Genomic DNA, 13,124 nt, shown 5'->3' with positions numbered 1-13,124 from the left:
CTATAAGCTTGCTATACACCAGCGGTTCTGGATGCTTGCTTGGCTTACAAGGGCGAAAAGGGATAATTTGCATATTTACTGGTAGTGCATTGTGGGTAACCACAAATGTTCATTTATAACTGAATTATTGCAAATTTCCTTCTGTTTTAAGAAGGCAATTACACCAACCTTATCTTTTACAGCAGTAGGGTATTGTACCGTGTTAGCCATCAGTAAAAGCAAGAAGTTTTAAATCAGGATGATACCATTTATTGGCTAACTAAAAATGAATAAAAATAAGCAAGCTTTCGGCCTTGCAGCCTTCGTCTGGCTTATAACCTGTTAGTTTGCAAACTGGTGGTACAGACAGCTTTATACATGCAACATCAAAAGGGAAAACAGATATTTTTTTCAAGCATAAATACATGTCATTAAGATGCCTTAATTCAAACAGACCATCTAAATGGGGTTAGAGGTTGATAATGATCCTTGTTTACTCCCTGCTCACAGACCTGGATTAGGATTGACCCAGAGGTATCGTAAATTCTTAGTTCACAAGTTCAGCTAGAATGGCTGAGAAAGTTTAAATATCATCCGCCTCATACCAATATAGAAAGTTGTTGTCCTTATTCAAACCGTTCTGCACAGCTTTGAACCACTTTATAAATTTTATTTCTGCTATTAATCCATTACAGCAGAGAGGAAGCTCTGAGTTCAGGTCCGCTTTCAGTAACAATGTTTGTTTTTTACAGTAATTATATCCAAAGTACCAGGCTGGGTCCTCTAGCTCCATGATGCCAGGAAAGTGATAGCTGCAATCCCAGCCCAGAGAAAGTTCATAACGTCATTTTCAGCATCGATATCTGGCTGATTCGATCATAATGATGGAATCTGGCAGATATTGAAACTGCAACATGACCACCCTATCAATAGTTTTGAATGATTTACCCTAAGTGTATGCGAACCCCCTGGGCCCGTAGTCACCTGTCATGCTGGTGACTCCTCCTCCCGTGTCCAGTGACTTGTACCACTTAGCACTTCCTCATGGGGATCACAGTCAATGGGATTAAATGTGATCTAAGTCGATATGGGACTGTAGCTTGAAAAAGGGAGCAGTTGAATTCCGCCAAGGTGACATCTCACTGCCCATCCCTGCCAGCTACTGGTATAGACATGTGAGGACATCTCACCTACTGCTGCCCCCAATGAACATGATTTCCTGAGCAGTGTTTATATAGTGAGCTTGCAGCATGTTTCTGTTACTCAGACTACAATACACTACAATACAGCACGAAACAGCGCGACCTCGCAGCCGGTCTTACCTCTGCCCTTCATGATGTAATCGATAGCGCGATTGTTAATTGCAGCGTCGCTTGGCTTTATGTCCAGGAAGGGCTTGTTACCGACACCCATCGACACCATTTCCTGCATGCGGATCTCTGCAAAGAACACAAATCTTTATTACAGAAGGTTCAAGGTCTTCATGCTTTCACCACATGGAACAGGTCTGGGCTAGCAGAACATTGGGGTAAACATCAGGGTAGTGTGTTTTCTTGGTTTTTTTTAAGGTTGCGTTTTAATGTGTTGAATCTTCTGAGCAATGACGATGCTGGGATCAACTTACCAGGATAGATACGAAAATGTTGACCAACTAATCCACTTCCCCTCCTCCAGGACGAGTAACAACATCCCTGCAAATTCCCTCTTCCCCTTACAGGGATGTAGCTACTATGCCCCTTCCCACCGCACACTCTGGCGCTCGTTATCGCCACTGATCGTTAGACGGGAGATGGATGAATGGGGACTCACTTCCCATTCATTAATCTCTGTCCCTGTATGAATGGTCGCAAGCATGAAAGAGATGCTGCGATCATTCGTTTACTTCCCGAAGAAACCCATGCTCGCATTACTTCCTATTTAGCGTACTGTAAAGATGTAATAAGAAGTAATGCGCGAGGACATCCTGTGTCCAAATGGTAAAATTACACCTACACACATTTTTTTAAAGAAAGGACCCACAAATACATTTAAAATTAACACTTTCGCTCTGATACTATCCCATAATCACCCAAATATTTTTTGCATTTGAAAAAAAATAAATTACAAATTGAAAAAAAAATACAGAAAATAGTTACCTTAGGGACTGAACTTTTTTTTAATATGTATGTCAAGAGATATATTACTGTTAATTTTTAAACTATGGGCTTGTAAATAGTGACTGACGCAAAACTGAAAACAATGCACCTTTATTTCCAAATAAAATATTGGCGCCATACTTTGTACTAGGGAAATATTTTAAACATTGCAATAATTGGGACAAATGGGCAAAGAAAATGTGTGGGTTTAAATTACGCTAGCATTTATTATTTTAAAACTATAATGGCCAAAAATTGAGAAATAATGAATTTTTTCAATTTATTCCCTTATTTTTCCTGTTAAAATGCAGTTAGAATAAAATAATTCTTAGCAAAAAGTAACCCCCAAAGAAAGCCTAACTGGTGGCGGAAAAAACAATATATAGTTTGTTTCGTTGTGAAAAAGTAGTAATAAAGTTATAGGCGAATGAATGGAAGGAGCGCTGACAGGTGAAAATTGCTCTGGTTTTTAAGGGGAAAAACCCTTGTAGGTGACGTGGGTAATTCAGCTGAGACTGATTTACATTTGCTCCAGTATTCTCTGGCTATAATGCCATTGCACTTACACCTTGCAGGACTGCAGTCCTAGGTTATGAATCTCAAGTCAGCACAGTACATGGCTCTGTATGGTATTCACATGTTCTCTCCGAAATGGGCAAAAAACGTGCTGTAAAGTTGGCCACACCAGGCGCCCCCGTAGGCCATATTGTGAATTACAGCTATAGCGGTGTTCAGACAGTAATTTGGGTCCCATCAAAAGACAGAGCCCAAATTACGATAAAGACAGCGCAATTTGGCCTCCAGAAATAGCTGACAGCCAAATTAAATCTTATCCCCAAGTAAATGGTAGCTTGGATGGGGGAATAGTAATTAATGCTGCCAGGACTATTGCAGGAGCAGGGTGAGCCGTGTTTCAGCTACACCCTGCGTACAAATTTCCCAGCACCTTAATTACATGAACATGTGTCCTCTTTGGTTCCTTCCAACGGCCCAAATTACCCAAATACATACTGGTAGGTTTGTTTCCCCTGAAACTGTCCTTAGATGGGGATTGTCATTGGTTGAAATTAACAACCAATCAGCTTCTGCTCTGAGGTAAAGATCCCACCCCTTCCTGTAGCTGCTCATCTGATCATGTGCTTCTCCTTAGAAATTAAAGAGACAGCAAGTTTCCCTCAAAGCTTAGCATTGCCTATACACGGCTCCCCTAACGATCCAGTGACAAATTTCACATATTTAGAGGTTAAAGAACTGCTATCACAAAACACTAACATTTAAAATTCATATATACACATACTTATATGAACTAGAGTAAAATGTACTATAAATGTTTTTTTTCCATGTTGCTGTCACTTACAGTAGGAAGTAAACATCTGAGAGATCTGACAGATTTTGGACTAAGTTATCTCCTCATGGGGGGATTCTCAGTATCTCCTTTATTTTTTTTTCAAAATTCTCCCTGAAGAGGACCAAAACAAAGAAGCAGGCCAGCATCCCTACTCGCTTGCAAATGAACTTACTGCCATACAGTAAGTACAATTGAAAATAAAGAAAACCCAGAGAATCCCCCATGAGGATAGTCATTTTTACAACCTATAGTGACCGCGACATAGGAAAAAAGGAAATTTGTAGTGCCTTTTATTGATGGAAAATTGTACATTTTATACACAGACATACACTTTTTTTTTTTAATTTAAATGTTGGTTTTTTAACACTGGAGTTTCTGGGAGTGAGAACAGCCCAGCGTACTACTCAGTCTCCTGTTCCAGGGACAGCACAACCCATCACCAGTGTGAGAAGACATGCAAGTCCACTTAGAGGAAGGGACCACCTGGTCCCTGAATTTTGAGACCCCTTAGATGAGTATTTGGGGATACCGAGGGTTCCTTCTTGGTGTTAGATTGGGGGCAGGGCAGCAACAGGAATTAAAAAAACTGGATCTGGACTTAAAAATGAAATGAAAACCCAACAACTCATAACCAACCTTTATTCCTGGTGGCTTGCTGCCAAAGGATTTTAGCGATGTCTGTGGTCCAGGCTTGCTTTGCTTCAATGCTGCTGGCCTGTAGTACGTGCGTATCATTGGATTTACGTCTCCTGAACCAGATCTCAAAGCGCAGGCCACTGTCTCCAGAGTTCTCAGTTAGGCCAATATCTGCCGTCTGTCGAGTAGAAAAATTACCATAAACAGCCCTGCCCACAGCAGATAACATAATGACATCAATTCACAAAGCATTACCGCATGCTGTATTGCAGAAAACAGCTGATTTTACTGAACATTTGGGAAAATGATAACCTCCCTGACGGTATGATTATTTCCTGATTTTAGGGTTTTTTTCTGAATGTTTCAGACCCTAAAATCAGGAAAAAAAATCATGCTGCCAGAAAGCCAGCAGCAGCCACAGCACTGACTTACCTTCCTAGGTTCCAGCGCTGCAATTTTCCCTCCATCCTCCGGGTGGCACTGTAACTCCTTGGTGGGATCAATGACTGCAATCTCACCAGAGTGATTCAGAGCCTCCGTAGAGAGGAAGTAGAATGGCTGCCTGCGCTTGTATCCCCCGGCAGGGGTGTAAAATGCCCGTTGCGCTCCGTTGCTCTACATTGAGCTCCCAGCGGCTAGCCAGAGCGCAGCTCGGGATTACCGCCAGGGGAGGTTCATTCATAAAGGCTGTTACCGCATGGCAAGCAGAAATTGCCAACCAGTGAGGTAAATTACCGACTTGTGCGGTAAATACCTCAACACACGTCAGTAAAGGTCAATTCATAAAGATTAGAATATGTGGTAAAGCCCAATAATCTGTGCTGTGATTACCGGCAGCTCTGATATGTCTAAATGCGTGCGACAGCCCATGACTGTCAGAAGCAGAGAGGGATAACCCATGCCTGTCAGAAGCAGAGAGCCAATAGGAACACGCTGATAGGCTCCGATACCTTCTCGGGAGAGTCCAGGTGGGCACAAAAGAGATTTCCCCTGCAGACCTTCAGACGTGTAACCCTTTAGGTTTCTGTTTGAAGATGCAGAGGAGCTAGTGGGGAAACTATCTAAGCATAGCATGTCTTATGTTTTTTGGAAGTTCTTCTAAACTCTGGCAATAAAATAAAATGTTAATAAAGACTAATAAGACATAATCAGAGGGAGTAGAACAAACATACATCTAAAGGGATGGCAGGGATGCCTTTTACTATTATGCCGTCACTGCACAGAAGTGGGAGAACGCCATGTGTCAAAACAGAGACTCCACGCAGCTGTACTACTATTTACCGAACAGGTCTTTGTGAATTAAAACCATGACTTTTGGTAAATTACTGAACTTTTACCGCACCTGTGAAACTCTTTATGAATTGCCCCCAAAAAATCTAAAATACCGAATGCGGTATTTTACCAGCCTGATTTTTTTATCGAACAGCCCTTTGTGAATTGCAGCCAAAGTGTGGTTAGTGAGCAAAACCTTGAGCCAAAAGGTTCTCATGTTACGTCACCTACCAAGTCATGCCTGAGCCAATTCACGGCACAGATCTTATTTGTAAAAACGGTACCCCGATCCTAACAGGAAACATCTATATTCCTCATGACCAGGGCTGGGAGTCAAGAAGTTGGAGCAATTTTGAGTACCTGGAGTGGGAGGTTTCATAAACTGAGGAGTTGGAGTCAGATGATTTTTGTATCGACTCCACAGCCCTGCTCATGACCTTGGAAAACACTCAAGATATTTCAGCTGCATGAGATAATCCGTCCATATCAGCGCATGGTGGTGATAACTGGTATCTAGCGCTGTCTGTTTCCTCTCCGCTGTTCCATAATATTGTGTGACCTCCAGACTCCTCTCTGAGAGCCGCTAGTTACCGACACTCATTGTGCTGGTGGAAGATGTTTATGTCACGTGACGTCCTGCTTTCAGGCCGCCTGGAATGTTTTCACTCTACAGACAAGATTAGACGCATAACTCCATCTGCGAGGACGATTACTACTGTTATTTCAGCCAGAGCTCAAGTCCAATAAACAGATAGCAAAGACATAACAATGGGTAACATGAATTCTGGGAAGACAGCTTTGCCCATAAGGGCTCATTACCACCAAGAAACGCAATCCCATTCGCTATTTCCACTATCGCAATCCAACAGCTGTACAGCGTAATTGCAGTGCATTCACAATTTCCCATGGGAGGAGAAAAAAAAAGTGGAAAAATATTTTGAATTGCCAAATCGCATAGCGGCACGATTGCTGAGAGATTTTCCTGCACTCCTATGGTTTGTATAAGAGTGCAGGAAAGATGCTTGGCAATCACTCGCTATCCTTGGTATAGAAGCTCAAGCACACAAAAAATGCAGCAGGCATGACTACTGTGATCGGAAAAAAAGCACACGCGAAGAGGAGCTCCAGTGAAAATAATGTAATAAAAAAAAGTACTTCATTTTTACAATAATTATGTATAAATGATTCAGTCAGTGTTTACCCATTGTAAAATCTTTCCTCTCCCTGATTTACATTCTGACATTTATCACATGGTGACATTTTTACTGCTGGCAGGTGATGTCACTGGAAGGAGATGCTGCTAGCTTCTTTGGCAGTTGGAAACAGCTGTTATTTCCCACAATGCAACAAGGCTCCCACAGTGTGATGTCAGAACCATGGTCCTGACATCACACTGTGGGAGGGGTTTCACCACAATATCAGCCATACAGAGCCCCCTGATGATCAATTTGTGAAAAGGAATAGATTTATCATGGGAAAGGGGGTATCAGCTACTGATTGGGATGAGGTTCAATTCTTGGCGGCGGTTTCTCTTTAAGGTGTCTTGCAAGGCTTTTCCCCCTTTTTTCCTGTAATGACTGTGGATAGGGAAAGAGCAGTTCTCCTGTAATGGATGATTACATTTACTTACCTTGAAGGACCTTTTGTAGATGTAAACGTCCAGGCCGCCCTCAATCCTTTTAGGTTTGCTGAATAAGATGAGATCCTCGAAGAGGAAGACGTGTCTCTGGCATTTCTTGCGGCCGAGCAACACGGTGAACTCATCCTGTCTGACCAGCTGCCCCTGTTCCTTCAAGTTTACCTGTTAGCAGGATAGACGAGGGAGGAGATGTCAGTGCAAGTGAACAGTGAGTGCCAGTTACAGGAGTCATGTGACGTGTGCCAGAATGGAAGACACCCCCCCCCCCCCCCTTCCCAATAGGAGGGCAGTGATGTCACTACAAGGGGGATTGTAAAAGTGCCAGTGTACAGGAGTCATGTGACGTGCCAGAATGGAAGACACACCCCCAATAGGAGGGCAGTGATGTCAGGACAAGGGGGATTGTGAACGTGCCAGAGTACCAGGAGTCATGTGACCTATTCCAGAACGGAAGACACACCGCCCAATAGAAGGGCAGTGATGTCAGGACAAGGGGGATTGTGAACGTGCCAGTGTACCAGGAGTCATGTGACCTATTCCAGAACAGAAGACACACCCCCAATAGAAGGGCAGTGATGTCAGTACAAGGGGGATTGTGAACGCGCCAGTGTACAGGAGTCATGTGACGTGAGCCAGTATGGAAGACCCTCTGCACAACAGCATTCAGTATGTGGGGCCAGGTTATGAAATACAAGCAAGCTGTTCCGAGTAGTGCACAGCATGTAAAAAGACCTTCGGAAAGTCAATTTAGACAAACTCCATGATATACAATGTACAGAAAGTGTGAACTTTTAGAGCATATTACAAGCAAGGTAATATCTGTTCTCAAAGACTAAATGCAATAACCAATCTATTAAGTTCTATGTAACACACAGCCGAGTTCTACTTAAAGTGAACCCGATGGTGAGAGCAATATGGAAGCTGCCATATTTATTCCCGTTTACACAATGCCAAAAGTCTCTGCACACCAGGGAAGACTGAGCAAATGACTTTAAACTGAAGCTGAATTAATAGTAGCCGGTCTGCATCAAGGTTATGTTAAGCTGACAGCTGATTTACTCAGTACATGTATAATGATAATATTTCAGCTAGCAGATCGTATGAAGCTTGGCATAAGACCGCTCCAGTTTCAGGCTGCGTGAATGCCGGGATTACTGCCCCTCTTTGACCATCTCCTCAACCCTCATATACTCACATCGCAGTCTCGTATGGCGTCCATAGCTAGAAGGTCGTTGCCATGGCGAAGCTGGAAGCGCACCATTTCCTCTGCAGCCCTGAGATACACCATCTCCTGTTCCTGGGCCTCTTCACACTCCTTGATGAGGTCCTTCAACAGGAGGGCATATTTGCTCATACGCTGGATGGGCTTCAGCAGGTAGGAGGCCAGGTCCATCTTATCTCCCAGCTGCCGCTGCTTATTCTGTGCGGAGGAACAGCCACTGTTACACATCCGGCCACATCTCAGGAGAAGACACGCCAACCCACCAATAATACAACCTCACCTTAAAGAAGACATTCCCGTGGCTGGCGAGCAAGAGGTCCGACCTGGGCTTATTCTTGCTGTACAAGGCATACATCCCAAACTGGTCCTTCTGCAGGAAGAAAAAAAAGACACAAATAAGTTACTATCCGGACACTTCAACTTCCACCTTGTTACCTGCAAGAGATTGGAAAAACATCAATAAAATAATTTAAAGGGAACTTGAGGTGAGAGAGATATGGAGGCTGACATTTATTTCCTTTTAAAGTGTCTGTCATAAAAAGATTTGATACTTCCTCCAACAGCATAAACACCCTCGCCGTCGTCCTGCCGCTCAGCCGCGGTAACTGGCTCAGTCGTGTCCAGTCTCGGCCTTCTGCGCATGTGCGGACCTCCTATGCATGCGCAGTAGACCCAGACTGAGCCAGTTACCGGGGCTGATCGGCAGACCGCGGGAGGACGGTGTGGGAGTCACACTTGTTTACACTGCTGGAGAAAGCCCTGAGTGAGTATCAAATCTTTTTATGACAGCTCTGGTACACTTTAAAAATATTGTCTGGCTGTCCTGTTGACCCCCTGCCACTAATACTTTTAGCCATAGACCCCGAACAAGCATGCAGCAGATCAGATCTCTCTGACTGAAGTGTGACAGGATTAGCCACAGGTTTGTTTCAGGTGTGATTTAGACACTACTGCAGCCAAAGAGATCAGCAGGTCAGCCAGGCAACTGGTATTGTTTAACAGGAAATAAATGTGGCAGCTTCCATATCTCTTACCTCAGGTTCCCTTTAAGATGTGTTGAAATCACAAAACTACAACCCCAGGCCAGTTTGTTATGGCTCTTGGCAATCTAGTTCGTGTACATGTTACAGCTTCAGCCATTGCATGTATAAGTAAAGGATTAGTAACTCTTAGTAAGTAGTAACTCCTCCATAGTGTAGTCCCCCCCTCCCCCCCCCCCCCCCCCCCGCCTCGCTAGCTTCCTCCAATCAGAAGCATGGCTGGATAGTGTAATGGTTAAGGGCTCTGCCTCTGACACAGGAGACCTGGGTTTGAATATCGGCTCTGCCTGTTCAGTAAGCCAGCACCTATTCAGTAGGGGATCTTGGGCAAGTCTCCCTAACACTGCTACTGCCTATAGAGCGCGTCCTAGTGGCTGTAAGACAAATAACACAGGAGTACTTTGTGGGTTGCGGCTTAGCTTCCGACTGGAGGAAGCTATAGGGAGGCGGAGAGCGGCGGGGGGAGCTACACTGTGGAGGTGATGCTAGAAAAAGTTATTGACAGGCTGCAGGTAAACAAAGCAGGCTAGCGACAAGCAGATTGTCGCTAGCCAGGCAATATTTTTTAGGGGACAGCAGAGCGCAGGGGGAACTAGCAGCAGCAATAGAGAGACACAGAGGCAGGTCACTGTGCACATGGCATGCCTCTGGGTCCTATTACATTTTAATACATCCACTTTGGGCTCTCTTTAAAGTCTCCCCCTTCCACACCTAACCTTAAAACCCTCCCCATGGATGCCTAACCTTTATGCCCCTCCCATCCCAAAAAAATATTCGGCGCCGAACAGGCACCCCGCTATTTATCAGGTGCCGCGAACGCCGAATTTTTACACTTTTAGCAATATTTTCTACAGGCGCCTATGAGGCACCCAATCTTCTGCTGCCAACTGGCGCCCAAATTTCCTGCTTTTCACAGCATGAGGTAGAAGGTAGGGTGTGAGAAGTGATCATGTGAGAGTCAGCAAGCAGGCTTGAGTGACTTGCAGGATATGTCATACAAGACAGAAGAATAGGTGTCCATGACTATAAATGGGCTGTAAGCTCATAAGAGGACCTCCAGGGGTCTGTGTGATACAAGAATTCCCTATCTGGGGCATTAGGCCAGGTTTCACCCAAAGAACAGGAAGTGATGTCGTGCCACTGTTTGCAGGCCTACGTACGTGTCGGAGGAAGCAGTGGCTGACTCTTAGAGGGTGATTGCAGCAACTCTCCAGCTCCTTCAGGAAATACTGGCTGTGGAAATCCCTCAGCTTCTCCAGGTTGCCGAAGATGATGCCTCTCTTTCCGCGGAGATCCTGAGGAAGGTCCATGCGATCCATTTCAGGAAAGTAGTTCTCAGTGATGTACCAGAGGGAGCGGACGTACTCCCGCTCAGTGGTGACCATTTCATCAATAATATGCCGCAACTTACTACACAGGAAGATACAAACACATGTAAGCTTTTCTATTACAAAATGAGACATAGTAGCTAAAGCATATTGCTTTCATTTGAGGTATGTTACAAATATAGGTGTCATGTGTGCAGTGCCACCTGCTGGTTAGATCAAACTGTTTTATAAGTCGAAGAGAGACTCTATTTACTGTCATAGTAGTGAAGTCTCTTACACTGCTAAAGTCACTTTGTGAGAGATAACTAAGCAACATAACTCCTTATTAGACATGGACAATGGCATCCTAATCAAGACAGCTTGCATGTGGCTTGGACCAATCAGTCACCGGTTGGACAGTGGAGGGAGGGATAGTCACAGTGGTTTACTGGTCAATGTCTTCAGTCTTAAAGGACATCTGAGGTGAAAATAAGCGGATGAGAAAAATAATTGCATCTATCCTCCTCCTAAAAATGTTTTTTGTTTTGTTTTTTTGAAAAGATATCACAGTTTTATTGTATATATAAATCTAGTTTTTACTGTTTCATTGTCTCTGCTCAATGACCCCTTCATGGAAGTATGCTAGCGCTCAAATCTATGAATTATTGACTGTTTTTATCTTTTTTTTTGCTCTCAGAAGCCATTTACTGACAGGAAAGTGTTTTATGGCTGTAATTACTTATCAGTGAGGGTTATGCTATAGTCTGACCCTGTCCCGACCCGGATAGAAACGGTCACTTTCATACCAGATGTTTAACCCTTTAAGGCAGAGCAAGAAAATAAAAGAACACAGCACAGTCAGTGTGCTTAGCACTGTTCATACACAGGTCTATCTCATCATGTCACCTCGGTTTCCCTGTAAGCTGTGTACACATGACAGATGAAACCTGGCTGAGGAGGCTGAAAACTACCACATCTGCTGAAATCTAGCATGTGTGTACAGTCGCACATGATGCCCCAACGCCTCAGCCAGCGATCAGCGTCAACATTCCCCCCCGATGATGTAGTAGCGGATTTCCCTATAGTAAATGAGCTGTAAATAACTAATTTGCACACAAACCGTATGCAGCTCAGAATCGGGACATTCCATGTTGCATATGATTGGCCCATTTCCACGCTGCACACATTTTGCATGCAGGTCAGATTTATTTGCATCAAAACACAACATACAGCACTTTCCTAGTGACACCAGCAGGGGGAGCTCCAAAATACCATTTTATCTCATCTCCATTGGTGAGGTTTCATATTTTCGAGAATAACTTATTTTTAGAAAATCTATCTTTTAACACTAATAGTACAAAAACACACAAGAGAGAGAACACCACGCATCCGACCAGACGACTTCAGCTGGGACCGAATTCTTTCGAGGCGTAATCTCAATTGTTGTCAACAGAAGCAAATGTTCCATTTGAGCTTGGAGTGTTTCCCAAATTCCGCTGATTTGTTCCCCTCCTCCCCTGAGTTACGTGTCGGGATGGCTGGCCAGCTGTTTATCAATAACATATTCCCCAGAAGCAGCTCTGGAGAAAGGACTGTGCCTAATAGCCTGCCCCTGGCCGTCATCTCAGCGCATCGCTGCCCATTCCACTCCCTCACTACAGGGGCACAACATTCTCGTGTTCAGTAACTTATAACCTGCTCCTTCTCTGCAGACCAGTCCCAGAGCTCTGCTTTCATTTGTGAATTACAGAGATTACATCTCAGACACAAACATGCAGCATTCCCTTCTCAAAACAGGAGCTAATTGCACAAGATAACTTCCCTTTTTATTGATTGGATTTATATAGCGCTAACATATTACACAGCGCTGTACAATAAATAAGGTGGCAGACAACACAATACAGGTAATTAACAGTAAGACACACAATGCCAGATCATACAATGGGAGTAGTAGTCCAAAGTTCACATTATTCTGTGAGTGTACAATCAAGTAAGCTACACAAAGAGGGTGGGTCCTGCCACAAAGGCTTACAATCTAAGGCCTTTCGTGGGATGGATATCTACAGGGAGCTGCCCATTTATCGCACAGTTATAGACCTCAGGCTAAACACTGTGCAATTTAATATGTTTTAGGGTATGTTTTCACTAGAATCATGCAAATTCGCATGCTAATTTTTGGCCGAAAAATCGCATGCATTTTACATGCAAATTCATATGCATAATCTCTATTTTTTTTCAGGTTTTTTTTTCCATCTCTATTGCCGTTAATGAAAGCACTGCACAGCTGTACACATTTTTCCTGGATGTGAATTTCACATATAATGGAAATAAGCCTTTTGAAATACATCGATATGCAAATTTGTGTGCAGCAAATGCACGCAAAATTTTGCATCTAGTGGAAACATGGAAACAGCCCCAACTCTTACTACAGGGGTAAAAGCTCTAGTGTGCGTATCTTCTTTTCATTAATATTGTTTGGAATATAATGCATTGTACTGCTTATTTTCATTATTAATAGTTTATTACCTGTCTCTCTGGCTTTGCCC

General features: G+C 43.7%; 1 protein-coding gene across 2 annotated transcripts in view; it reads right to left on the bottom strand.

Moving 5' to 3' along the window:
- The window catches only part of PLEKHG4 (pleckstrin homology and RhoGEF domain containing G4), a 202,385-nt gene that overhangs the window by 14,993 nt on the left and 174,268 nt on the right, over nucleotides 1-13,124 (bottom strand). For both annotated transcript variants that reach the window (XM_068260278.1, XM_068260277.1), the window contains exons 15-20: nucleotides 10,432-10,681; nucleotides 8,512-8,601; nucleotides 8,205-8,429; nucleotides 7,001-7,171; nucleotides 4,099-4,276; nucleotides 1,302-1,418 (exon numbers count right to left, since the gene is read on the bottom strand). In XM_068260278.1, coding sequence (XP_068116379.1) covers nucleotides 1,302-1,418; nucleotides 4,099-4,276; nucleotides 7,001-7,171; nucleotides 8,205-8,429; nucleotides 8,512-8,601; nucleotides 10,432-10,681 — 1,031 coding nt within the window. The remainder of the gene's footprint in view (nucleotides 1-1,301; nucleotides 1,419-4,098; nucleotides 4,277-7,000; nucleotides 7,172-8,204; nucleotides 8,430-8,511; nucleotides 8,602-10,431; nucleotides 10,682-13,124) is intronic.

The sequence above is a fragment of the Hyperolius riggenbachi genome, chromosome 11 (genome assembly GCF_040937935.1).
Source record: "Hyperolius riggenbachi isolate aHypRig1 chromosome 11, aHypRig1.pri, whole genome shotgun sequence".
NCBI classification, from domain to species: Eukaryota; Metazoa; Chordata; class Amphibia; order Anura; family Hyperoliidae; genus Hyperolius; species Hyperolius riggenbachi.
This window is presented reverse-complemented; position numbering and strand designations above follow the sequence as displayed.